General features: G+C 50.1%; 3 protein-coding genes across 6 annotated transcripts; 1 reads left to right on the top strand and 2 right to left on the bottom strand.

The window, feature by feature from the left end:
* The first annotated feature begins 278 nt into the window (after nucleotides 1-278).
* Nucleotides 279-6,784, top strand: LOC133165092 (double-stranded RNA-specific editase B2-like). Its single transcript, XM_061294520.1, has 10 exons — nucleotides 279-415; nucleotides 1,810-2,199; nucleotides 2,676-3,007; nucleotides 3,264-3,366; nucleotides 3,443-3,614; nucleotides 3,723-3,886; nucleotides 4,371-4,530; nucleotides 5,101-5,282; nucleotides 5,350-5,531; nucleotides 5,711-6,784. Exons 1-10 carry the CDS (start codon nucleotides 343-345, stop codon nucleotides 5,882-5,884), a joined length of 1,932 nt encoding a protein of 643 aa, XP_061150504.1. The 5' UTR covers nucleotides 279-342; the 3' UTR covers nucleotides 5,885-6,784.
* Nucleotides 6,235-12,286, bottom strand: LOC133165117 (WD repeat-containing protein 37-like). Of its 2 annotated transcripts, none has more exons than XM_061294558.1 (14): nucleotides 12,116-12,286; nucleotides 11,251-11,446; nucleotides 10,403-10,499; nucleotides 10,178-10,273; nucleotides 10,041-10,105; nucleotides 9,761-9,896; nucleotides 9,346-9,417; nucleotides 9,233-9,277; nucleotides 8,989-9,065; nucleotides 8,555-8,792; nucleotides 8,334-8,475; nucleotides 7,803-7,937; nucleotides 7,604-7,718; nucleotides 6,235-7,475 (listed from the first exon to the last, which is right to left on the bottom strand). In XM_061294558.1, the coding sequence occupies exons 2-14, from the start codon at nucleotides 11,410-11,412 to the stop codon at nucleotides 7,344-7,346; spliced, it is 1,512 nt and encodes a 503-aa protein (XP_061150542.1). In that variant the 5' UTR covers nucleotides 11,413-11,446; nucleotides 12,116-12,286; the 3' UTR covers nucleotides 6,235-7,343. The 2 variants fall into 2 exon arrangements, with proteins under 2 accessions (XP_061150542.1, XP_061150543.1); XM_061294559.1 differs by having other exon boundaries at nucleotides 8,555-8,789.
* A 527-nt stretch (nucleotides 12,287-12,813) lies between these two features.
* LOC133165060 (disco-interacting protein 2 homolog C-like) lies at nucleotides 12,814-26,149 on the bottom strand. 3 transcript variants are annotated; one of them, XM_061294443.1, is made up of 37 exons: nucleotides 25,883-26,148; nucleotides 21,937-22,008; nucleotides 21,599-21,685; nucleotides 21,415-21,534; nucleotides 21,027-21,293; nucleotides 20,538-20,681; nucleotides 20,275-20,394; nucleotides 19,975-20,163; nucleotides 19,804-19,895; nucleotides 19,542-19,652; nucleotides 19,337-19,460; nucleotides 19,124-19,233; nucleotides 18,705-18,807; nucleotides 18,577-18,641; nucleotides 18,332-18,425; nucleotides 18,136-18,255; nucleotides 17,954-18,068; nucleotides 17,671-17,810; nucleotides 17,442-17,578; nucleotides 17,156-17,364; nucleotides 16,963-17,077; nucleotides 16,697-16,898; nucleotides 16,524-16,624; nucleotides 16,370-16,450; nucleotides 16,160-16,283; nucleotides 15,913-16,034; nucleotides 15,727-15,838; nucleotides 15,551-15,660; nucleotides 15,348-15,478; nucleotides 15,111-15,279; nucleotides 14,874-15,044; nucleotides 14,732-14,793; nucleotides 14,612-14,669; nucleotides 14,352-14,426; nucleotides 14,092-14,266; nucleotides 13,897-14,020; nucleotides 12,814-13,639 (listed from the first exon to the last, which is right to left on the bottom strand). In XM_061294443.1, exons 1-37 carry the CDS (start codon nucleotides 25,962-25,964, stop codon nucleotides 13,387-13,389), a joined length of 4,686 nt encoding a protein of 1,561 aa, XP_061150427.1. In that variant the 5' UTR covers nucleotides 25,965-26,148; the 3' UTR covers nucleotides 12,814-13,386. The 3 variants fall into 3 exon arrangements, with proteins under 3 accessions (XP_061150427.1, XP_061150425.1, XP_061150426.1); XM_061294441.1 differs by having other exon boundaries at nucleotides 16,524-16,898; nucleotides 25,883-26,149; XM_061294442.1 differs by lacking the exon at nucleotides 25,883-26,148 and adding an exon at nucleotides 24,797-25,058 and having other exon boundaries at nucleotides 16,524-16,898.
* Between the last annotated feature and the right edge of the window lie 702 nt (nucleotides 26,150-26,851).

Here is a 26,851-nt window from a genome sequence, read left to right as displayed (position 1 = left end):
GACAACAATGCGGATGAAAATGATCACGATGATAAGTATAATGAGGAAAATGATCACAATATTCCGTCTTTGACTGAAATGGAAAATGAAAGCAAGCAAAGCATTTATTTGTGTTTTGGTTGAGGGACAAATAGACAAAACTTGAGGTGCAAACGTGAAGTTGTCGCCAAATCCTCAACGAATAAAGTGTTCCCCCATTCAAGTTTTGTTACCGAACCAAACTTGTCACTGTCAATCAAGGCGGAGGGGGCGTGGCCCGTGCGTGCGTGTGCGTGGCCACACAGCTGCTTCCTCTCGCTCCGCAAACATGATCCTTCATATTCATCATATGAGGCACACGTTATGAACACGTATGAAGTTAGCGATATGGGGAGGAAGAGCAGGAGGAAGAGGAAGAGGAGGAGCAGAGTCAAAGGTGAGTACATCATTTTAACCTATTTCATGACAAGTTTGTCTCCCAAATTATTTCTGAATGTGGCGTTGCGCTCAGCGAGGTCAGTGCTTTGCTTTGTTGTCCTGAACATCATCATCGTCATCATCACGACTGTTGAGTGCATTGGAGTCAGCCTTTTGCAAAAAAAAAAAAAAAAAGTCCTCGTTAGGATTCACGTACACAGGCCATGCTGTCCTGCACCGTGAAGGTCCAGTTTCACGTCAACAAGCGCGCTCAACCTTTGGATTTTTAAAAAAAAAAATTGAGATCGATGCAAGTTAACTTTTCTCAATGATTTTTTTTTTGTAGATTCCAAAACTGCCTTCGTTTCTTTTCTTGCAAATCTTGTTCTAACAATAAGTACCGCTACAAATAACTTGTAGAGTTACGTCATGATTAAAGAATCCATCATTTAGAGCAAAGACGTATTAGAAAGAAATACCCTCGTTGTTTTTGTTCAGAAGTATTCGTACAATGTCGGCATACAACGCATTATTAGGATTATTATTACGAGAAGAAGTTATTGCGCAAATCTCACATTCTAGAAAACGAACGACGTGCAGTAAATTGGTGTGGAAAAGTTGAGAGCGGCGTTTCCGATTGCGGGAGGCAGATGGCCGCCCGTTGCCGTAATTACACCATCAACAGGTCAGGCGCTTTAGCGCGTGGCGGGATTATCGTGCCATTGTGCCTCATCGTTGTTTGTTTACTAATCCCGACAAAAGGCGGCAGATTACCGTTTGATGGCCTTTTTTTCTCTTTTAAATCCCGAGTTTTTATTCAAAGTATTTTCCCTCCACTAATCCAACTTCCATTTTCATTAACACGCACACACACGCACGCACGCACGCACGCACACTTTCAGAAAATCAAACAAGTTTCTTGAACTATCAGAAAAAACGAAAAAGCGAAGAGTCAAGTGACAATTGACAAATTGTCACCGTAAAAACGGGTCGTATTGATCCTACAATGCGATTGTTGGTTGACATTGATTCTCCTTTAAAAGCAAAACAGAAATATAAAGCAGATCTCTCTTTCTCGTGACAGTCCATCAACTTTCCTCGTATGAAGAAAAAGTTATTAAATTGAAACACAAAAGAGGAGATTATTGTTTTTTCAGCACCATATGTCACTTGAGTAATTCCTCCTCTGCCGTTTGCTCATTTCACAAATGGACGCTAGGATTTTCGGTTCCATTTGCATCACCTTGCATGACTGAGCTTGCTTCCTTCTTTACATCCTTCCTTGCTTTCTTCCATTGCCTTTGATGGTTTTTATCCAAGGCCACTGCAATGACAAGACATTTTTCAAAACCTAACGAATGTCCGCCTCGCTCTGAACGTCTGTCAAATTCAATCTCTTTACCGTGTCGTCAGTTACGGGCGGCGAGGAGGCGGAGAGGATTGGCGAGCGAGTGGGCCAGCCGCCGAGCATGGGCGGCCTGCCCGCAGCCTCCGAGAGGAAGCGTCCCCAATCAGGGCACCACCCGGCACGGGAGAGGAAGACCAACCTTTTGCGACCCGGTTTGCGCTACGACGCCATATCCGAGACGGGCCCCCTGTTTGCCGTGGCGGTGGACGTCAACGGCCTCCGCTTGGAGGGCAGGGGACCCAGCAAGAAACGGGCCAAAATGAGGGCAGCTGAGCTGGCTCTCAGCTCTTTGGTCCAGTTCCCCCATGAGGGGTCGGAGAGCATCGGGAGCGCCGCAAATGATTTCACGGAGGATCAATTGGATGGCTGGCAAATGTTCGACACAGATGGCACAGGTAGGCAAAGTACTCACGCGTAAAGAATTGATGCCGCTCTCTTTAAGAGGTTTCATAACAAATAGCTGGCATGAGGTGACAGTGAGGATCATCAAGCATCAACGCGTCTTTCGAACGTACCCAATCAGCATGAGTTCCCTCATTCCGGTCGATTGTGGCTGAGAAAAATCTCACTTAGCTTGTGTCAGGCGAGGGTTGGAAGGTAGATTGGGCAATCGGTGCAAGACAGGCTTACCTGTTGAGTTGAACTGTTGTAGATTCCGCATCACACCCTCACCATTTCAGCGGTACCTCCTTCCTTGACTCCTACTTGGTCTCTGGGCCAGTGAGACGGAGGGTCTGCTATCGGCCAAGTGGGAGGTCCTGCTCCACTATCTCAGTAACATTGAATTCAATCATTTTCTGGTGGTGGATTTTCAGCCACAGTTTCAGGAAAGCTCCTGGAGCGCAAGACCTATCTGTTTTTTCTCGGGCAGAGAGGAAGGAGGTCTTCCCCCAACCTGGCAGCCAATCCAGCCCAAGAGAAGTGGTCAGTACCCGGCTCTTGGGTGGTCTCGGTCCGACGGGGCTGCTCGGTCAACTGCGACCGGGCCTGCGCTACTTCTGCCTGACTGAGCGACTTCCCGGCCGGCTGGAGAAACGTTTCATTGCGGCGGTGCGGGTGGACGGGCGGATATTCGAAGGCTGTGGCCACAGTCAAAGAGCCGCCAAGGCCCGTGCGGCGGCCGCCGCTCTGCGCTCCCTCCGTGACGTTAGCCTCGAGAGCAAAGTGAATGGTCTCTGTGGGGACCGGCAGCAACTTCCTCAGGTGAGCGTAACACTCGTTCAAAGGAGCTGTCGAGTATGAGCAGATTGGAGCTCGTCCCCAAACCTGGACCTCAAGTAGAGTAACAAACAAGTCTGACTCCATTGCTGGTTTCTTCTCCCGTGCCTTTAATCCTTTCGCTCTTGAGGCGTCCATCCTTGTCGTTCTTTTGCCTCCTATCCCCTTTCCTTCACTTGTCTTCCCGCTGTTTATTCCTTCCCCAATCCCTCCACATTTCTTCAACTGTTGTCATTTTCAGTTTTTTGCAGAAGCCATCTTCCAGCTAGCAAGACAAAAATACCAGCAACTAATGGACCAAAGCCCTGCCACACCCAATATGGCCGCCATTGTCATGACGACAGGTTGTCATGGTTCAGAAGGGCAAGATGTTGCTATTGTTATTTCAGATCAATAACTGCAATCATTTTTTGCTTCTAGGGTTAGAGTTGAGCACAGCTGAGGTTGTGTCCATGGCAACTGGAACCAAGTGTTTGGACTGGGATGGAGGTCGTTGCGATGACAATGCGCTGCACGACTGTCATGCTGAGGTTGTGTGCAGGAGGGCACTGTTGCGTTTCTTGTACGCTCAGTTGGAGACGCTCCTGATACGGTAAAGTCTAAGAGTAGTTGAATCAAGTCAAGTCTACATCCAAGACCAGAGTAGGCCTGAAACCAGTCAAAATCCAAGAGTAAATCTAACAGTAAGTCTTTTGTAAAGTTCTGTAGACCAGACTGACGTTGGACCGGCGTCCATCTTTGAACCGGTGACTGGTCGCCAAAGGGTCTTCAGGCTGCGAGACCACATTGGACTCCACATGTTTGTCACCTCGTCACCATGTGGAGATGCCAGACTTAACTGTCCGTATGAAAACGACACTTCACGTGAGACTCTTCGCCAGTCTTGACTAGCTCTGATTAAGACTAAATCTACATCCAAGTCAAGTCCAAAGTTTAAAGCTTCGTCTCAAGCAAGTCTAGGACTACAGTAGATGAAGTCTGAGAGTAGTTCAAATAAGTCTAAGATTAGGGCTAAGAACTAAATCGATAACTAGGCCTCAGAGTAATCTCAGCGAGTCTATGAATACAGTAGGATGACAATAGTCCGCGCTCAAAAGTAGTCTTAAGTAAGCCTAAAATAAATAAGACCAAGACTTGAGACAACAGAATCTAACACATCTAAATCCAAAACATCGGAGTCAAAACCCATTCAATAAAGTCTGTGACAACGTCTTGAAGTTTAAGTCAATAGAGAGAAGTCTAAGTCCAAGACAAGTAGAATCACATGTGCTGCAAGTGTTCTATAGAGAAGACCCAGAGAGAGCGACCACAAGTGACCGTGTGTGTGTTTGCGTTTGTGTGTCATTAGCGTCCATGAAGTCCAACATGTTGCGCTGCGGCCTGAGGACTAAGGTGGTGGGTGGCCAGGGAACGTTGCCCATCACAGCTCGGTCGGCCAATCCCATGGGGCCAAGCCTGTCACCAAGTAAACCTCAAGTCAGCATGTCCTGCACGGACAAAATAGCCAAGTGAGTGGCAAATAGACCAGACCATGGGTGCCCAAGTCTGGTCCATAAGAGCCACGATCCAGCCTATTTTAGGTTGATTCTGACTCCAACACACCCGATTTAAATGATCAGCAACGTTTGCAAAAGCCTGAAAATGCTCCTGATGGTTTGACTCAAGTGTGTTGCAGTAGGGATACATGTACATCTAAAACAGGTTGGATAGCGGCTTTCGAGGACCAAACCTAGGCTCTTCTACACTCTTCGTTGGGCTTTCAAAATTCGACCAACGTCAGTCTGAGACGACTTGGAAGTTTGACGGGTGTAATACGAGACTTCCTGCAATGACTTTTCTGTCATGGACTGAGTTGAAGGACTCTTAAACGTCACTTAAGCTGGACTTGGACTCCCCTCAAACTTAGGTGGACTACTCTTGGACTTTGATGATGTCTACCACTGGACTGCATGGACTTGATATCACTCTAGGATTTTAACTACTCTCAAAGTTAGTGTCAGACATAGACTAGTCTTGGACGTATTTGATAAATTGTATTCCTCATCGATTGTTTTGTGTGTGTGTGTGTGTAACAATAGGTGGTGTACGGTGGGCTTGCAGGGAGCGCTGTTGTCTCACCTGGTTGAACCCGTGTACCTTCGGAGCCTGACGGTGGCCACGTTGAGCCACACGGGGCACCTGCACCGCGTTCTGGCTCGCCGCCTTGCCCCCAATAAACGCCACGCTGCGCTCTACCGACGGAAACTCCCGCTGCTCGCGTGTACATGTGCACTTTAACCCGTCCCTCTCTGCGTGGCCGCGAGTGTGAACAGAAATGTTTGTTGCAGGTCTGAGAAGAGTCGAGCGGCGTGCATGCGGAAATCAGTCGCGCATCAGCGTAAACTGGAGTGGCGGCGACGGTGACACCGAGGAGCTCAGTACCACGTCGGGGTTGCGCAACCGCTGCGGGACGCCATCCAGACTCAGCAGCTGTCGTTTTTTCGTCCGCTGGCAACATCTGCACAGACGAGTAAGTGCACGCGGTCGACGCCACAGGTGTTTGGGTGTGGTTTACAAATTGCTTGCACTACTGTGGAGTAATCGAGTTAACATTTTGCAATCGGCTATATTTTGAAAACGTGTCTGCGAATGCCTCGTGGTCACGAGTCTCAAAGCAGGCGCTTAGTTGGCCAATGCCTCGTCCCTCAGCTCAACAAGTGGACGTCAGAGGACAGGTTGAGGACGTACGCCGCCTGGAAGGAGGCGGCCAGTCCGTACCAGAAGGCCGTGCGGCAGTTCGGCGTCGCCGTGCGGGACGCCGGACTCGGAACGTGGAGCAGGAAACTTATGCCGAGGGCTCCGGGCGCCGAGGAGGGTCGATAGTTTATGCCGCTCTGAAAACAAGCGCAATCTGACTTGCAGTTGGAGGTTCTGGCTTGGAATTTGGGGAATGCGGCTCCCTTCCTGCGTCACCCCCCAATCTAAAAAAAAAACTGTTCACACTTTGTCATAAAAATGGTATATATTTTTTCCCTCAAAGGCTTCTGAGTTGCATTTGAATGAATAGCAATAATCTGAGTTGAACCTTAAATTTATTTTATGCTAGTTCAGTAAAATGTTTCATAATATTGTCATGGCTCTTTATAAGGTAAAAAAGATTATAAGGTAAAAAAGATGATTTGTACAAGTGTGAGTGTCCAGCAGGGGGAGAAAGATGAGAGAGGCTGCGTCGGTCAGCGACAGTCATTTTATTTTGATGGATGTGTACCAAAGTGACTTTGTTACAAGGCCAACGTTCAAAATTACGAGTCAGCATTTGACTGCTTCGAATGTGTTTGGCTCACTTTCAAATACGACCAGGTTGAAAAAGAGCTTTGTTTTCTTTCTTTCTTACCTACATTCCATAAAAGACGGCTAAACGACAAAAGTCTGCAACGTGACAATGTGGACATCAAATCTGATTGGATGAACTGATAGCTTGCACATTAAACATACTCTCTTTGTATGTGTGTGCGCGCGCTAATAAACACAAAATATTTTTTATAGATTACCCTTTATATGATACAAAGAGTGTGGAGGACTAAAAAGTGCTAACACAGCAAAGCTAAATCGTTCATTGTGTGAAAGTGAAGGCCTTCACACGTTATTCCTATACTTGAATATTTCTCTACGCTTAACTACTTCCACATACTTTAACCGATTGACTTCGTTCCACTTTTAACTTGTTTCAAATACTCATGACAACATTGCTTCAATTTTTTTCCCCCACCATTCCAAACATTTTCCATTTTTCCAAAATTCCGGCAAATTGTTCCCTATTCATTCTTAATGGCACAGTCAACATTTCACATTGACATCGTTCCAGTTTGAAATTCACATCATTCAAGTCGCATTGGGGGAGATTTTCAACATTCCCACAATTGCCATTCAACCTATTTGTTTCATGCAAGAAATGTACAAAATACAATTATTTCACAATTCAGTTGATTATTTCATGGGCTAATTTCCATTTTATATTTTAAAATAGTTTTAATCTATGTTCACCACATGAAACAAATTGGATGAAACAATGAGGCATTTCATAGCACGTTTAATTCCTCTTACAAGGAATTCATGACAATTAGTTACTTCAAGGTGAATTTGTTGATTGATTTGATTTTTGACTTTTTGTACACTTCTTGTAGGGGAGTTCCCCGCACAAGGCAATAGGTGTGTGATGTGAAACGCACACGTACATACGCGCACAGTGCTCAGTGCCATTTCCCGCTGTCACGTTGATGCCACTTTTGATGGACGCACAAAAACTTACGTGGACAAGCAAAGGCAAAGTGGAGGGGCTGGCTCACTTCTCCAGCAGTAAGGCGGGGATGTTGATGTTCCAGCCGATGGCCTGCCGGTCGAAGCCGCAGGTGAACAAGTTGCACGAGGCGTTGTCCTCGCACCAAGCCGAACAACACACCATCCGTCGGTGGCCCTGGAAAAATTCGGCCGTAGTCCCACTTAAAGACCATATCCGAACTCAAAGGATCCGGCAATACGTGTAGACAGAGCGAGCACGTGCTCGGAGGAATGACGGATAGCGCATCTGCCAATCATTCTGACCTGTCTGTTGCTGCGCGGCAGTCTGGCCAAGCGCACGCCGGACATGTCGAAGAGTCGCACTTGCCGATTGTCGTGAGGCAGCGCGATGATCCTCTGACTCACCGACACGCTGATCCTACACGCGTAGACACACACAAGCTGCACATAATTCCACAAATCGATTGGAGGGAAAGGGTAAACAGAGAGGCTCGCTCGGTACCTGTTGACAGCCGAGTCCGTGCGGATGGTGGCGATGGGTGAGCGCATGTTCTTCAGGTCCCACACCTTGACGGTGCGGTCGTCGCTGCCCGACACCACGTTGTCGCCCACCGTGAACACAGCCGACGTCACCGTGCTGCGGCGAGGAGGAGGGATGATGGGGAGTCAAATAACATCCAAGCTACGGATGACAAGGACCGTACAAGATTCCGGAGGGCCTTCCGCAAAGAAATCTGTCATTAATAACAGTAAATGTTGCACGGCTATCCAGACTTTGGATTGAAAACAGAAATATGGGCAGATTCATGTTTTTCCCCACCAATTGATACTGGTGGTCAGTGACCATGTGGTATGTGATTTTTATTATGCGTCATTATGATTACCATGACATCCACGCTTATTTGATTGACCTGTCTTAGGGAGTTCACATGATACTGTATGTAAGACACAAAGAAACATGAGTGAATAGTGAAAGGCAGTCCGACAAAATGAGAAAAAAAGCGTGTACGAGTGTGTGTCTTAGAGGACATACTCCGTGTGGCCTTGGAAGACGTTGACAGAGTGGATGGACGGGTCTCGGAAGTCCCACAGCCTGAAGGTGGTGTCCCTGGACGACGTGACAACCAGTCGCTGGCTTGGGTGGGTGCAGCAGTGCGTCAGCTCCTGGTCGTGACCTGTGTAGAGACACATGTTGACACGCGGCGTCGCCTAAACGACGTCATTCATGGAGCCGCAGGGTGGGTCGCGGCGTACCGGTGAGTGAATGCACCAGCTCCGAGGTCTCCACGTCGTAGAGGTTGGCGGCGCGATCCCATGATGCCGTCACCGCCTGCTTCCCGCCCACCAGCCAGTCGGCGGCGATCACCACGCCCTGGTGGCTGCGCAGCACGGTGCTGGGCAGGCGTGCCGACGGGCACTCGCTGGGCCCATCCGCCTCTGTTTCTGCGTCATCCTTGTCGGAGACATCCACATCGTCCTCGCAGGGCGGCTGCTGAAATGTCGGACATCGGGGTGGGGCCATGAGGACACGAGCTTGTCGTCAAGTCCGACATTTTCTGACCATATACAATGTTGCTCGTGCCCCCGATCAAAACAGTGGATTTTGACCGTTTCGCTCATATTCCGCAAAGCAAACAACATATTATTCCAAAGAAAATGTGGGGGTGGACTTTCCCCTTGATTCTTACGCTGACGTCGGCAACGGGCTGCGGCATAGGCAGCTGCACCAGGAACCTCCACACGTGAGCCGTCTGGTCGCCGGAGGCTGAGGGGAATCAAACGGCACTTGGTGAAGGAATTGGAGATTAAATGTGTCTCTTCTTCCCGCAACTTTTGTGTTGAAGGCACATTTGTGCTCGCGCGGCCAGAATATTTCTAACACGGTCCCTGTCTGCTTGTTGCCATTGACAAGAGGTCGGGAATAGCGGTTACCCGTCAGTGCCATCTGCTCAGTGGGATGGAACTTGATGGAGTTGACTGAGGACAAGCAGACATGGCACAGTCAACACATTTGGCATCTCCTCAAAGTGCACGTTTGGCGTCACCTGATCCCTGGTGGCCTAGATACTTCAAGAGACATTTGCCTGTCTCAATGCTCCACAACATGGCCGTGTGGTCTGAGGAAAAACAAACACCAACAATACTTATTGAAAATGGCATCCCTTCCATTCAGATTTACAGCAGAAAAAAACAAAGCCGCGCTAATATGTACGAAGCATCTCAGTTGAACTTTTGTTCACTCATTCAGACTAGCACCAAAAATAGGCAAAATGCCCTTTTATTGAAACCGTGCCCAAAAGATAGCATGATCCAAAAATACTTCATTTCAAAGTCATCTTGCAGGTTCAAATGCAACCGAGAGATAACATGGAAAAAAAAACACTTGAAAATGCCACTGTCCACCAATTACTCGGGAATCCCGGGGATGGACCAAGAAGGCGAAAAGAGCGTGCCTGTTACCTGCAGACGCCGTTCCGAGCACGATGGGCTGGATGCGGGTCACGCTCAGGTCCCAGATGCCGTCTCGGTGGCCCGCGTACTCTCTGAGCAGCTGGCATACGGCTCGGGAAGTGGTGGCTTTAAAACTGGACACGATCTGGAAGACACACAGACTGTTTGAGACCAGCCCTCTGCAGGGTGAAAAACATTTTGCACTTTGCACCATTTGAGATCAGAAAATCCCACACCAATTGTTGAAAACCAGATGGAAATTGACTATCCTGTACTCAGTGGTCGGTACCTTGCTGGTGGAGGCCTTGTAGGTGGTCTTTAGCTTCTGGGACAGCTGACTGGTGCTGTGGCTGGCTGCATTGAGCATAGAGCAACGTTTCAAACCAAACTAAAGCAAGCCATGCGAGACTTTTGGTGGAGACTCACTCTTTGCTTTTAGCGTCCCTTTGTTCAAGTCAGCACCTTCCGGCACCTGTCCGTCTACGGCCAAGCGCTCGTTCAACGTGTCGATCTCTCTGCGAACTGTGCGTCAGCGAAAAAAAGAAGCAACATTTCTATACTCCAAAGGGCACAAAACCGTTTTTCAGCAGATAACGGAGGACAGGCTCAAGCCCTATGGAAAGCAGCGGACGCAGGTCTACGATGACTTACGTTCGAGGTTCTCAATGTAAAGGTGCTCAAACTCCCTCTCGATTTGACTGAACAGGTCCACTAGGTTGCTCCTCAGAGAGAGCGGAAGCTTGGAGTCCTGTGCGATAACACGTAAACAAAAGAACATCACACACAGCTGAAAATATACTGTTGTACCTCGATTTCACCGATTTCCATGAAACGGTGTGGGACTACTTTGAAAAACGTACATTAATACATACAATAAAACTACAGGGGGCAGAGGATGGAACCCTGGGGAACACCCTCATAAGTCTTTGATGCTATTTTGTGCCAAATTATGTAGGCTAAAGATAAACTAAAGAGAGTGGATTTTGCTTCAGTGTTTGGTGCTTTTTGCTGTTTTAATGTCATGAATTGTCATGTCCTTTGATAGTCAATCGAGCTTTGGTGTATTGTTACAGGTTTCAGGTGCCGAGAGATTTTTAGCCCGCGGGTGCTACATGACTGCCACATGTGAACAGTGGTGGGCGGCCAAGAGTACAAATGAGGACAAGTGTGCATGTGAACACAACAAACACCTCTCCTCCACCCATGGATGTGTGCACAGTGCACTGGACAAGACACTACCACATCTACGCTATGCCTAACTTCATTAGCACAATTCATAATAGTCACCATCATGATAAAACAAACACACACACAGAGACAGGGATCTTAAAGTAGATCCTTAAACTCACCTCAGTCCTGGCCAAACATTCCAGATTATCACACGACTGGAACCAAAGTCAAAAGTCAAGATATAGTCGATGGAGGTGTGTGTGATGGAACGTTTGAAATATGCCCTGAACCAGCTTAACATTTTCAAGAGCAAATGAAGTGCTGCCCACCTGCGTGTCCAGCTGCACGTCCCTCTGCAGGAATCCAGACCGTTCCTGTTCTGTGCTGTTGGTTCTGCGTATGGACAGACTGTGGGACTTCCTCTTCTGCTTGGCCTGCCGGACCGCACCGCCGCCGATGCCGGCACCGCCTGTTCCGCTCTCCACTGGCATGCTTCCCACTTGCCGAAGGCCTCGGTGGCGCAGTCTGAAAGGCGGAGACAACATGCAAACGACATGCTTTTCTCCCAAATCAGATCTCATTCATCTGTTCCAGCTGTCCCCGATTCATTAAAAACTAATCCATCCGCCTGTCCGTCCATCTTTAGATTTGAGATTGAAACAAGCATTACTTTGGTGGCATTTCAGTGTTAATAAGGAATTAAGACTATGGGAATGAAGGGGGAGAGGGAGTGTCCAGACAAAAGCGGTGATTTGCCGCCATCTTGCGGTATCTTCAAGCAATTACAAATCTGTGACAGCTTCAATTACTCGTGGATTTTCTTTATTTGCGACAAGGCTCGGGCTCTCCCACGCCAACAGCGGGGTACACTGTACCACGACTGCAGTTGAAAATAACCTAGTAATACCTAATAAGTGCAAAATGTGTTGACGACGTTGGGTCAAATGAGTAGACATTTGTTTTCCTGAAACTTGACTTGTGTGTAAAATATAACCGCTGTCAATCACCTCGCTCGGCACGACAACCAAAAGTTTGTGACGGAATGGGAAATGGACAGCAAAATAGTTTGTGGCAACGTTTAATCGCCAATCTCGCGACGAAATTAGGAGGGTAAGCTAATGTTGACGCCGTTAGCTACACCAACAGGCTAGCTAACGGAGGTGTCAAGGCTACAAAGGGCGACTGGGAACTTACCTCAAAGTCTACAGGTGAGGCGACGGCCTGCAGAACATGGCCAGGAATTAAGTCGAGCCAGTAAATAGATTGAGGAAAAAAATCAAAACATAAAAACAGACGCCCTGACACTTGACTAGCGCAGCTACCTGACGGACAAGGAACGACTTCCGGTGCAACGCAGCGGATTTTCACAATAAAATCTCTAAAACGTTCCATCCATTTAATGAGATACATATTCTTGCCAATTCAGCATTTGGAGCCAAACCTGAAGAACACAAAACAAGGAAGGAGCCAACGTGTTCTATGTGCTAACTTAAAATGATCAGTCATACAACAGTTGTTGTTATAAAATATATGTTAACATTAATCCTAGAATAAGAGCATTAAAAAAATAAAATAAAGGTCAAACAACACTTGAGCAAAGTGCTCTTCCACAGTCACTCATACATCTTTGCATTAAAGTAAAAACATTGATATTAAAGTCTGAAAGACTTTGATTTGGTTTTGCCAAACGTTTTTGCATAAGAACGGAGTGGGAAAAAATTCAGAATCAAATCTTTCCACCATCAGACTGCAAAAGTTCTTTCTGATTCTCAAAGATGTCTGTCAGCTGAATGCAAAGGTAAAATAAATTAAACCACTTTTTTGTACATAATTACACATATATAACCAAAAGTAGTTGGGATTTCACAGAGAAAGGACTCGTATCAAAAAGATAAGAAAATGTCATTTATTTGGTGTGCATTTACAAACAAACTGAAAGGGCAAAACGTTTCGAACTTGCACGACTGCCCGCGTTGTGGCCGCTCTGAACCCATCATGACTATATCTAGGTCAGTAGTTCTTAACCTGATCTATCATGTAAATTTGTGATGACGCATATCTGAACGGGTCTCCCAAAAGGCAACAGAAGTCTCACTGATTTGCAGGTGTGTAATTTGTTGTGAGTTCATGCATTGTGTTGCTTTTGTTCTTTGAACAAGGTGATGTTCATGCACGGCTCATTTTGTGCACCACTAAAAGACATCTGTCTTGAATTTGAAAAAAAGAATTTTATTTTTCACTAAATAGGGGTTCGGTGGATGCGCATATGAAACTGGCGGGGTTCCGTACCTCCAACAAGGTTAAGAAACACTGACCTAGGTCTTCTGGTGTTCCTCGGCCAGATAGTGCTTTGTTCTCCCTGAGCCCACAAGAAGGCGCGTTGCTTTGTTTGGGAAGCGGAGAAGGCCCCCAGGAATCTTTGCAGAGAGGAGGACATCTGCCTGCCTTTAAGGACGCCTTGGTGGCTACATGTTGTAGGCTACGTAGACGGGGTCCAGCTGGTCGGCAAGGAAACCGTCGCGCAGGTGCATGCGTTGCTTTTCGCCCCGCGAGTTGATTGGGACCACGCCCACGTCAGCGACCACCACCACGCCTACGATCAGGTAGTGCTCCTCCAGGACGGCGTTGGTCACCAGCGGCACCAGGTCCAGCGCCTCCTGCTCCGACGCTGCCAGCTCCACCACCGCCACCAGCAGGTTGCTCCACGTGAACACTGCGCTGGTAAAAACAATAGGACAGGCAAGAATGGACTTAAGTTGGATTTCTTTGGTCCCCACTAAGTAAAAAAAAAAAGGCAAAAAAACTATGATTCAATTAAAAAATTCAATCTTTTTAACCATCAACTTAGCAATATCAAGTCTTGTTTTTCGTAATTTGAGTTGATAAAAGTAAAATGTTTTTGAAAGAAGAAAACGTCATCTCATGGGAAAAACCCCGTCAAATTTCAGAAAAATAAACCCGAATTTGCTGCTGACCACTGTGCGATGCTCTTGTGCGTCCTGACGACGGAGGTCTCGATGTCGACGGGATGGTAGCGCATGCCCCGCAGCTCCATGGCCTCCTCCAAGGCGCCCACCACGTAGAGCGCGTCGTGGCGCTCTGCGGGAGGGTGGCTCAACCGTCATGTGTTTTTGGAAGTGGTCCAAAAGACGACCGCTGGCGCCACTGACCTCCGTTGGCGTCGGTCAGTTGCGTCCTGCGCAGGAAGCCCAAGTATCCCGTCCGCGACCACTGGCTGTGTGTGTCTCCGAAGCTCAGTCTGGACGCAAAGTGATCGGACGGCGGCGCCTCGTCCCCGTACACGCTCATGTAGCCGCTTGCGTTGTGGCTGCTCTGAACCCAAATCTAAAGAAAACAACCAGAGTTGCCGCAGCATTAATCTCCTCTCCCCGTTTCTATTCAGCAAATGACGACGGAATCAAAAAAGGACCTCGCCCAGGTGAGACTCTCCCATGGGTCCTTTGGTCTCCGGATTGGCGATGATAATGCGAACGCCAGGAAGGATCTGAGAGCCAGCGAGGAATGCAAAATATAATTGGCACAAAACGGCGGCGCAAAAACTTCACGGCTTAGGAGCACAAAAATATTCATGGCATGGGAACCCAAAAATGTTCACGGCTTGTGTCGCGATTTTCAATATTGAACAACGATGACAAAAGGAAGAAAAGGCCCGGTTCTGGTCCCACTCACCTTGCCAGACTCCATCAAGGGCAAGCTGTGAGGCGATCCCTTCTCGACCAGTCGCACCCTGGAGCACCGCAAAGCAAGCATTGTTAGCGCCTGCGCGTTAGCCTTGAGCTGTTAGCGTACCTGTCGTGACGCAGCGCCCTCATGTCCACGAAGACGGTGGTCGGGTCGGGACCGGACGTTCCCTGAGGAGACGTTACATTTATTTCTTTTTCTGCTCACCTGGTTGTTTGTTTTGATGAGACAGAATTGACCTCAAACTCACCTGAAGGCAGACAGCCATGTTGACCCGGCATCCGAAGGCGGTGCTGACGGCTCGGGACTGAAGGCCGAGGTCCTTGAAGAGCTTGGAGAAGGACCGCGTCAGCGAGGTCCGAGGCCGCTCCTCAGCCACCACCACGCACGTCCTCACGCGGGACAAGTCCACGCCGCGACTCTGTCAAAAGTGGGTGCGGTGTCAGCAGGGGCGGCGCCTGCGAGGGTGGCCTTTGCCATGGCTTACCTTGAGCGCGTCCGTCTGCATAGCGAGCCCTCTGGTGCTGGTGTCCACCACGCCGTACGAGCAGAACGTGTCTCGCACCTTGTGCTGGCTGACGGCCCAAAGCCACAAGGAGGCGTTGCTCTCCAGCTCGCACGGCGGGATCAGTATAGAGCGGTGGCCCGAGTACACGCTGCAACGTCAGCGCACCACACGTCAGCGCGCCATGACCGACAAAGACATTTGCTTTGCTTCCCCCACCTGCAGAGGCACCAGAGGACTAAGCCCAGGCCGCAGTACGGGTCCAGGCAGATGGCCACCTCTCTGGACGGGTACAGCTCGCACTGCAGCTTGATGGAGCGGCACAGGGCGCTGGTGGCCGCGTGAGACATCTGAACACACGTGTGCGTGCACGCGTGTGTGTTAGCGCCGCGCAAATCTTGTGCAACTTGTCATGTGTGTACCTTGACTCCAGCGAGCATGCCGGTGGTGGACACGCTGAAGTCCAGGTAGGCCAGCGTGTCGGGGTTGGAGGGTTTGTACAGTAGAGGAGCTTTCTTCTTTGGTAAATCATCTAAGCACACATAAAGCGTCATGAAGTTACTCTCCCATCCAAGCGCAGATATGCGTCAGCGTGTACCTGTGTCCAGGATGGGCGGCCACGTGCGGGAGTCCACGGCAGCCGAGGCCTCCTTGGACCTGAGCAGCTTGGAGATGACCTGAGTGGTCAGCACGCACACCGAACAACTCACCTGCAACACGATATACACAATTCACGTGGAGCGCTTACCTTGAAAATGTATTTTGCGTTCTGTGTGCCGTTTACCTCGACGATCATCTTGACGGTGGGCAGCGTGGTGGTGACGTCGCGGGGGTGAGGCGGGCGTACGGTGACGGGCACGCAGCCGGCATACAAGCAGCCGTAAAACGACACGATCAGCTCCATGCCTGGAGATAGATGCACGCGGTCGTCAAGTTGTAACTGGCTACTTGCCGGAAAGCGTCACCATAAAGCGTCTCCGGAAACGCAAACACACTCAAGCGGCTCCAACGCGGCCCTTTGGTGGCATCACCTGGAGGGTAGAGCAGCGCCACGTGATCTCCGTCTCGAAGGTGGCTGCGTTCGGCCAGCATGGCCGCCACCTTCTCGGCCTTCTTGTGGAGCTGTGAGCACGTCACTGAGCTGGCCGTCGCCCCCTGGGGGAGGTCGCGTGCAAGTCCTATCGGGTGATTCCCTTTGTGCGCGTGTGTGCGCGCTTGGGTGTACGTGTGTACTCACTCACCCGTGAGTTGAGCAGCGTGTAGAGCACATGTTCCGGTGTGCTCTGTGCTCGCCACTGTAACACCTCAGACAGGAAGAGGAACTGAAACGTATTGGAGGATGTAGCCGTCCGTCTGCCTCGTGCACGCATGCACACACACATAGTGTCAACCCACCTGGTGACTGTCCTCGGCCTGAGTCAGGTCTCTCCCGCTGGCCTGAGCGATCCTCTTCCCAGACACCAGATTCCCCAGCATCACCGACGCGGGGCCGATTTCTGCCAAGAGCCAGAAGATCCTCAGGCCACGTGACGCCCGACCGAGTGTGCGCACGTGTGTGCGTCTCCCACCTGGTTGCTTCTGTCGTGGTTTGGGCAGGTTGGTGACGCAGGTGTGCGGGCACATGAGGACGTTGGAGGGGTGCAGCGCCCCCTCCAGGAAGAGCTGCTTGGTTTCGCACAGGTGGATGCCCCCTAGAGGACTCTTGGGGAGCGTGTTGGGTGAGACCAGAACCAGGCAGTACACACCCACCCGGTGGATCCCGTCGATCGCCTTCACAGGGCAACCGCAGCCTTTAGGTACAGCTGCGCGTGCATACGTGTGCACGCGGGTGTACCTGCAGCACGCGGCTCATCCATTGGAAGCTGTCCTCCTCGGTGGAGTCGGGCCGCTGCTCAGCGACCACTACGATCCTCTCATCGTGCAGGACTTCGATGGAGAACACGGCTATCCTGTCGCACCCACGCACGCAGACGCAACTTTGAAGGTGTTCAAAGCGGACATTTGACTCAAGGCCATTCGCTGCTCACCGGCCCCTGTAGACAAACTTCATGGGCTCCACGGCAAGCGCCGTGGCCACGATGTCGTCGGCGTTGTGGTGGCGCCCGCCTACTGCCATCAGACCATCGATCTTGCCCGCCACGTACACCAGACCCGACGCAGCCACGAAGCCCAGCAGTCCCGTCCTGGTGAAGGGAGAATCGTCGACGACAGTGCCAGCGCTGGTGACAGGGACCACCTGCAGACAATTTAGGAACCATCCGGCTCCACCTCCCAAAAACAGGCAAAGACCAAGCAAAGAGGTCCTTTTCCAACCTCAAAGGTGTTCTTGGTCCTTCCACTGAGGCCGTAGTAGGACGAGCCCGTGGCCACCGTGCGCACGCACAACTCGCCCACCTCGTCGCTTTTACATAGCTGGGGGACGGCGTCCATCTTCACCGCGCACATCACCGCTGTGGATGTTAACACGCTGAGCAAAACTTCCTCTCCCACACTTTGGCCAAACTCAAATTGTGTGTGTGTATGTGTGTGCGTGCACAGTCACCTCCAGGCATGACTCTTCCGACATCCTGCACAGCGAGCACGGCGAGCTTGTCGTCCGAGTCGAGTCTGATGACTCCGTGGCTGAGACTGTACATGGACAAAACACCGCGAGGGGGCGGCTCGCTTGTGTCCTTGGCGGGCCTGTGCACAAAAGTTGTCACCCAATCAGAAGGTGACACGTCATCACCCGCCTACTGTTCCAGCTCCAGCTCTCGTGTTTCGTAAAATGTTTTTCGGAAAGCATTTGGGAGGGTAATGTCCTCAAAATTTGCATGAATGCGGACCTCCTGATGGCCACGGAGAGCGCCTCGGGCGAGCCGGCGCAGGGACAAATGATGCCCGACTTCAAGCCTTTGGTGCGGAAGACGTTGAGGAAGGCGTCACATGACGAGACGGACCCTAGGAGAGAGGACGCAGAGTAAGCGCTCGAGTCCGGAGGTACGCTTTGCACGTGTTGCACGCTTACAGGGGTTGGCGCCGTCGGCGACCAGCAGCATTCTGAGCGAGGCCAAGTTGATGTCGCGCTGATCGCGATGCGCCACCAGAGCCCAGTGCATGTCGCGCGACTTGACGCACGCCACCTTGGCTGAACCACACGCACAACTTTCAGAGAAAATGGCGACGGGGTGCCGCTTTCGCCTGCCCCGCCCGCCGTTGGTCACCTTTGAACTGACACACTTTCTGGATCCACGCGAGCGGGTTGACCTTCATCAGGGCATACGGGATGCTCACCACGTGCAGCATATTCATCACGCTCTAACACGTACACACACATGTGGGCGTTTACGACACCTTTTGTCGGGGGGGAAAGAGGACTTGCTCCAACGGCTGGCATCGACATTGAGCCGGGTTGAGCAGACCTTTGCTAGCCATTGCATGTGTGCGGATGTTTGTGCATGTTTCTCACAGTGAGGACGGCATGCCAAAGTCCGACGTCCTTCTTGAAGTCCAGAACGTTAACGATGGTCTCGGCTGCACACAAAAAACATGTGAGCGCCACCTGAAGGAGGATGACGAGGATGATGATGACATCACCTTCGGTGTAGGTGCAGGCCTGCGTGAGGGCCCGACAATGAGTCAACATGGCGGCGCGTGACACCGTCACACCCAGGACGCCGCCATCTTTGCACGTCTTGTACTGACACACACACAGAATTATTTTAAAGTTTATATTCTATCAATATTTTACATGGATCTAAAGTGAAATGCCATTAATCCATTCCAGAATCATGACAAATAGGTAAATAAGTTCCTTAAACATCATGCAAAGCCACTTTTGTTTTCAGGATTTGTCCGTTGCAAAAGTCTGACCAGAAGTAAACGGGAAGCGGCGATCCAGAAATTACGAGACTCGGATTCTGAAATCTGATTATTTGGACACTTAATACAAAAGTGAAGTACTCGTTCACCATCCCTCAATGACTCCCCTCCCTTCACCGTTGCGTATGAGTCACCTCAATGTATGCCGTGTCGGCTCCGGGGCCCCTGATGCGGGGTAACCAGTCTCGAGGTGTCTTGGACAAGTGATTGGATTCCGTCACCATCCACAGCAGCTTGGGCCAGCCTGAGCATGCGAATCGACACACGTCGTTGCCGATGTTTGTTTTACGCTTGAGTTGAGCATGTGCAGGTGAGGCGCGCAACCGCCTGTCATGTCTTTTTATCACCTTTAAAGTGCAGAATGTCGCCAGTGGGACTCTTGGGAAGTCCTTTGTGGCAGAGGTCGCTGGTGAGAGCCACGCTGACGCCGCAGCTGCCCAAAAGGAAGCCAATCTGCTGACCGCCCGCGTCCTGATGGGACAAAGCAAAAGGGGACGGCCGCGTTAGCGCGCCGCCTGCTGTCAACCACGCTACCCGACGCGCCAGACTGGCCTTCCGCGTGAGAGGCACTTCGACAGGCACGGGCACCACGTCGGCCAGCAGGCAGCCGTAGAAGGCCGTCATGAATGAGCCGGGGTCGTTGTTGGGGAACACCAGCGCCACCTGTGGGGAAAATGGGATTGTGCTTGTTTGGAACCTCAAAGTATTTTTAACACGGATTTCATTTCTACCACCCCCACAATCCAGAATGAAAAGACGGCAGATGGCACAGATGTCAAGTATGAGCGTGGCTTTTGCCGAAACGTGGACTGACTCTGTCTCCGGCTCTGACGAGAGGTTCCTGTTTGGTTCCCAGCTTGTGCGACAGGTTGTAGGCCACCTTCACACTCCTGGACCAAAGTTTACCTGCAAACACGGCACGGCCAAAAAAGAAAAGCTCAGTGAGTGTTGAACGGGACCGCAGGAAGATGTGGGCATTCCCCACCGTAGGTGAGCTGGCAGAACGGCTTCCCGTTGGCGTCCACGCTGGTGAGGCAGGGGGCCTTGGGGGAGACGGAGGCCCACCGCTGCAGGGCGGCCTCCAGGCAGAGCGACTCGGCACCCAGTTCCTCCCCCTGGGCCGGCTCCGTCTGGGCCCCCTCTGCTTTGGGCAGGTCGGGGTCCGGTTGCTGCGCTGTTGGCATCAAAGGATGGCAAAATGCCCAGGTTTGGACATATACATTTGTTTTTCTGCCCAAGATGAGAAACGGCATTCGGCCGGTTGACTCTTGGGAAAGCGCTTTACCCTCCAGCAGCTCCTCAAAGTCGTCCACAAAGAACTCCCGAAGCGGCGGTCTCTTGGGTCTCTTCAGCGTGTTGACCAGCTGCTGAATCTTGGCTGAAACTCTGCTGCTGACCGGAACACCTGCCACAAACAAGAAACAGCATCCATTTTGAAGCCTCACGTTTTTTATTCTTCACCTTTGGCAAGGTGGTTCACAAAAGTCTTTTGTGTGGCACGTCTGAATGATTTTTATTTCGATCTTTTCTCCAATTTGCACGGCTCACCGTCTCCAGTCTCCATCAGCTCAGCGTTGCCGTATTTGCACGTTTGTCTGTGGCCGCCACCAGACTTTTTCTCCTCTTGGATCTCGTCGGCGGTGGCGGCATTGTTGGTGGAACTCGTCACGTCCGGAGGGGCAGAGGGCATCTCTAGCAAAAGGGGGAGCAAATGGTAGTGTAGTGTTAAAAAGAGTAGAACTCCAGCGACCTACATCACACGTTGGCACTTTTTCTTCAACTTGCCCATGTGTCACTTTCAAATCTCAACTTCTGGCCTTCATCTAATTTGGGGTCAGGTCCAGACGTTCCGACATCCACGTCAATTTCAAATATCAAGTGGATACATACGGGTGGTTCTCCGGCCCACGAGTGTGCCACGACAGCCCCAAGATAAAAACTCAGTCGAACTGATAATATGCTTGACATCAAACCTTCCTGCTCAGACCTTTGCTGAGAATCAGTTTTGATCCACCTGGACTTCATCTGACGTCTTACCGGGCTTTCGGTGCTGCTGGTGCAGGCGCAGCCGGTGTGCAGAGACACGGACGTGCTGGGCCAGACCTTTGGCTTGGCGCCCGCGGCCCGTCACCCCACTGCTGGCGGACGAGGACGAGGAGGTGGTGGTGGACGAGTCGGCATCGGGGGCGGACGAGCCGGGGCGCAGCGACAACGCGCCCGCCACGGCCGCGTGGCCTCCTTCGTCCTCCTCTTGCACGCCGTGGTCCTCCTCAGAGTCCTCCCCCTCGGAACCCGAGGACGTATCTGCGTGGCACAAAGACGAAGCTTTGGAAACGGACGTGTGGTCGCGATCCGTCCGCGTTAAAATGCGAGGTCCGATCATCAGCGGCTCGAAATGTGCCGAATTGTCCAAATGTGTTGGTACCTGGCGGCGTATAGGCGGAGTTGCGCGCCACCAGGGAGCGTCGCTTGGACGGCATGGGCACGGCCATCTTCCTCTGGCCGTGCTTGGCCAAGGCCGCCTGCACTGCCTCGCTGTGGACGTCTGAGCACACACAACGACGCCGTTGGCCGACTGACGATGGATCCGGATTAGAAACTGAACTCACCTGAGCGGTAGCGTTCATCCCGGGAACCCGACAAGCGTCGGCGGCGTAACGCCAAGGACGGTCTCCTCTCCTGCGCCGCGTCCGCAGCTGCAGAGTAGACACAACGGCACAACTTGGAACAGACCGATTCATCATTTCAGAATGGGACCAAGATTTTGATGGGGAGTTCCAGGCCAAACACAATTTTCAATTCCTTGTCTTTTCATAGGAAACTTGAACTGGGCAAAGCTTGAAGCTAGCACACTTGACCGCTTTGGAGCTTGGCCTCAACTGTGCTCAGAAGTTTCCTCGTGTGTTTCATACGTTGGAATGAGTTGAAAGCGAGTCAAAGAGCTTGCCTGGAATTTGTGGTAAAAAGGCTCCAATCAGTTGACATCGTTTCTTCTCGTAACCTTTCTGCGTGATGTCACCTGGCAAAAGAAGAACGCAAAACAAGACTTTGGTCATCTACAGCTGCTGTTTTATTTTCAATATGGACAAAGTGTGCGTCTTGTTTGGACAGTTGTCTTCTTTGACACAAGTGTCCACGAGATGGCGCTGCCCTCAAAAAGTTTAGGACTTTTTCCAGCCACCCCAGCTGCATGACCATATAGAGTCGGCTGCCAGACTGCGGGGAGTCGTGGCAAAGCTCACAAGGGAATCCAGAAGGAAAGGATGCGTGACCATGTGGGAAAAAAAGAGCAAGATGAAGAAGATCAGGAGGAGGCCCAGCATTGTCTTCCTCCCTCCATCCAGCCGCTGGGATGGAAACAGTTAAATTTCTTGTTTGCACGCCGATGGGAATCCCAGTACGGAAGGTCAGGGATAGACGGTCATTAAAAAAAATCAAATAAAGGTTACAAAATACTAAAAAAAAAAAAGCGAGAAAGCAACGGCTCACCCTTTAGGAGCAGGAAAACCAGTTTGTCATTCCCTTCCTGGAAAAACGTGCAAGCTCCTGAAGTGCAAAGACTGGTTTTTTTTTTTTTGTTCAACACATCCGCAGTGGCTGGCGATGAGTAGTTTTGCGGTTGGATCAACGCTTGCGTTAGCTTGGTAGCATTAGCCGCGAGGGCCAAAAGCAGACACGTGCAAGATGGCCACTCAATGTTGACCTTTTTGTGCCATATGAAGTGATTCTGTTGATCGTGCAGCAAAACACGCACGCTCAGCGCTATTTTGCATCATTTGTAGAAATAAGTCCAACATTGAAAGAATAAGTCATAGAACAAACACCCCCAGCATGAATATTCATCTTTGGAGTTCTCGCCGATAGCAAGGACCGATTGTCCCTCAAGCTCTTGTCATTTTTGCTCCTTGATGACGAGCAAGAGGAGAAAGAGGAGGAGGGGGCTGAAAGAGGAGGCGGACCTGGCGTAGTTTGCTTTCGTGACATGCACCACATGAATAAAACGCCACTCCGTCTGTCCATGTGTGAGATCTTGCCTGTTTCCAAAGTGGACTTGTCCTGAGGGGATTTCTCCCCTCAAGTCCCAAAATAGACATTGAGAGCTAAATTGCGTTTAGGCTGGTGATTCAATTTCTTTTTTCCATTCACTTCATGTCATCAATGTGATGCTAAAATGCAGCCGGCGAGCTCGCTAGCCAGCGGGTTTCCTAAAACTAACCGAAGCAAGAAACCACCCACGCCCATGGGGATGTCACGACGTACACATGCAAAGATTTCTAAATACAAACATGAAAACAAAGAAGGAGGTGAAGGTGTGTTGCTAGATTGACTGTCATGCCACCCTGTCGTTCATATTTTGGCTAACGGGGTAGCTTGGACTCGCCAGGGTAGACCGTGCACGACCGGACCAAACAATAATGCCACAGACACCCGATTGAGGAAAACCGTCACATGAGATCAATGTGACACCATCACACTTCTATTCATAGCAACACGCACGTGTGTGTGTGTGTGTCAGCTGGGAGAGGCTTCAGTGCAACCGTGTGAGGAAGGAAGGAGGCAAGCTTCAGAGGGGAAAAAAAAAAAACAACAAGAAAAGAAAGCAAAGCAGAAAAGGTAGCCAAGTTGCCAGCGCACGTGAGCAAAGCGACGAGGGTGCTCACTGCTAATTAGCGCCGTATTTCTGACAACTCAAACAAAGACAAAAGAGCAACGCCAGTGCTCGTGGAAACGTCTTGGTCAAGCACGAGGAAAACTCGCCGCTCATCCAACTTCTTCCTTGATGACATCATAAGCCCCACAAAAGGCTCAAACGCGAAGTTGACATCGCGTGGATCTGATTGGATGTGATGATGTCAGAACATGCTGACCTGGCTCACAGCTCAGTGGATGAACCCGCGTGTGCGCTCCCACCTATGCAGGACTGCACACACGCACACACCATAACGTGCGTGCGTGCGCATAATAAGCATACTTAGAGATGTCGTTTGCAGACTTTTATTCCATTTGATTTTAGCTGAGAGTTTGGAAAAACTTCAACTTGTGAAAAAGACACCTTTGGGATTGTGTGCGTGTGTGTGTCTGTGGAGTTGAAAGTGACATACAATGGCTACTGTGTGTGTTGTCATAGATACCAGCACACACACTCTCTCACACACACACACACACACACTCGTTGGCGGCGCCTGAAGCAAGGCATCTGTCGCTGGTTGTCAGTGAGCACATTCCAGCTTGACAAACACACACACACACAGTTGCCATAGAGAGAAAGCAGTCGTCTCCGTATGAAAGCGTGTGCGTCCAATCAAGCGTCCTTTGTTGCTAATCAAACAGCGGCAGCAGGCCGAGAGGCGCTCATGCGGCTGACGACAAACATACAAACTTCACTTTGCACTTTGTGACGTGCGGATGCGCGTGCGCTAACTTTAGCATGTGATAGCCTCAAGGAAGCAGAGCTCAAGCTTGACATGATTGGTCGCCCAACTTGTGAAAATGTTTCACTTAATTCATCCTTTTCTCACTCATCTAATTCATCCTTTTCTCACTCATCACACACACACAGACACACACCTTCACCTCATTTGTTTTCATGTTTGTATTTATAAATCTTTGTACGTGTACATCGTGACATCCCAAAACTGTTTCTCATCCAGCCATGTGACTTGTTTTTCTGCTCGACTTCCATCAGCCGCGGGGAACGTCGAGCCGTTAAATATGAAAAATAACGACGAGGACAGCAAGACGAGATGAGGCGCCGCAAATTAATAACAAAGAGCGCATTGATTGCAAAAGTCAGGCGGCCTTCTCACTTGGCCACCGGCTTGCGGCAACGCCCGCCACGCTCATCTGCTGTCCACACTGGATGTTGACGCGGCCCGCTAAGCAAAGATGAGAAGGCCAGGAAAACGGGACACCATCCCCGCCGACTTCTCGGCCCCGTCGGATGACTCGGCACTTTGTGGCAAGAGGCGGAGATTCGATCAAGCGAAGCCATTCAAGAGGACCCAAGACACAAAAAGCCCACTTGAGCGAGCCTAACTGGCGCTCGGCTCGGCAGCGGGTCCGTCAAAAACAAACCTCAAACAAACATACAAACAAACAAAACCAGAGCCCCAACCCCCCCACACCACGCACACCCTCCCATGGTACCTGCTCCAAAGATGACATCAGCTCCCGTTAGCACGAGGATATTGCGAAGCCTTTGGGCAGTTTGCCCGCCATGAGGTGCGGCTACGTTCATTTGGAGTTCAACTTCAGCCGGACTTAAAGTTGCATTGGGGGTCAACAGTGCACTTTTACAGTTCTTTGAAGACTTTGCAAGTGAAAATCTTTGGGCTGGGTTCGGGCTACCAAAAATGGACTGACTCGCTATACTTGGGTGAATTTGACCTCATTTTCAGCCCATTTTGGGGGTCATATTGACCCCTGCAGGTAGAGGGGACATTTTTTAGTCCAAACGCAGAACCACTCAAAAATATTGTTGGATGATTATTTAATTATTGACCCCCCCCCCCCCACACACACACACACACACAACCATTTAATGTACGTAACTTTAGTATGCAAAAACGATCACCATAAAACCCCCAAAATAAACCCGATATGTTGGTTACAAAGTCAATGATAGAGTAAGGCGCAAAACATTTGAAGGCGTCTTTGAGGCGCAAATGTTGGCTGTTGTTGTTTTGAATCGCTGTGCTGTGCTGACAGTGAATCGGTTTAATTGCGGTTGGACACTTCATAGAACGCACGCACGCACGCACGCACGCAAACTTGCAACTTCTCCCCGCTTCAACTTCGGGCCAGTCCGCCAGACACTTCAGAACCCAGCAAAGAGCAAAGAGCAGAGCCGAGCCAGGGAAGGCCGAGCGGAACCAGCAAACGATGCCACTCACCTTCGGATAACTCCAACTCCAGTTCGGCCAGTTTGGCCCGAATCTCCACGGGTATCGGCACCAGCGGGTCCCTGCCCGCCATTCCGCCGTCGTCAGGCGCCTTCACTCTCTTATATTTGGCGCGTCGTCTTTTTCCTCTTGCTTCTTCGACAAATCCTCTCGAAAAGATAAAAAAAAAAAAAAGTCAGAGCCTCGCCGTCCGTCAGTCGCTGCGGATTTGTTCCGAGGCGTCAATTTCGCGCACATGTGGGCTTGCTGCTTCCGGTAATGTGTCTGTCAAATATATTGGAGCGTTAAAGACAGCAGTTGAACAATCAGTGCTTTAATTTTGAAAGAGAGCTTCTACATTTTCCGGGTTTATCTCCTACTCACCGGTGTGTTTACACTTCAAAACCACGCATTTTCTGCCTAAAAATACTTTATTGTGTATGCAGCTACTTCACCAGCCTTAGTTACACTAAAGGCCTAAAATATTACAAAAACATTTTTGTCAAAGTAATGAAGCCTTGTTCCAAAAGTCAATGAACCAGACGCTGAGAAACGTTTTGTTCAGTCTCAGGCGCCATCTACTGGCTGGCTGCCTGCCTGGAAGGCGAAACTAAAGACGCCATACTATATGTATATTGGTGTGGCCAAGAGTTTCGCCCGCGGCCCATCCTGCTTCTACATTTGCGAGAGTCCTGGAGATATTTGCGGCGTCAATTTTGTCGTACTTCCTTACAATTTGTGTATTTGAAAGTATTATATTACACTGCATTCAATTATTGTTTCATTGATTTTAACATGACATTCGTCTTTATGAAATTGGCCAATCATGTAATGTATCGTACACAAATTCACTTACTGATGAATTAAAAATATTGTTTTCCCAAAGAAAATGTTTACATATTTACATTTTAATATTCAATTAAATTTTTTTTAAAATGTGCATTAAATTGGCAATCAATAACTTCTGAAGACTGTAAAAGT

The sequence above is a fragment of the Syngnathus typhle genome, linkage group LG13 (assembly GCF_033458585.1).
Source record: "Syngnathus typhle isolate RoL2023-S1 ecotype Sweden linkage group LG13, RoL_Styp_1.0, whole genome shotgun sequence".
Taxonomy (NCBI): Eukaryota; Metazoa; Chordata; class Actinopteri; order Syngnathiformes; family Syngnathidae; genus Syngnathus; species Syngnathus typhle.
This window is presented reverse-complemented; position numbering and strand designations above follow the sequence as displayed.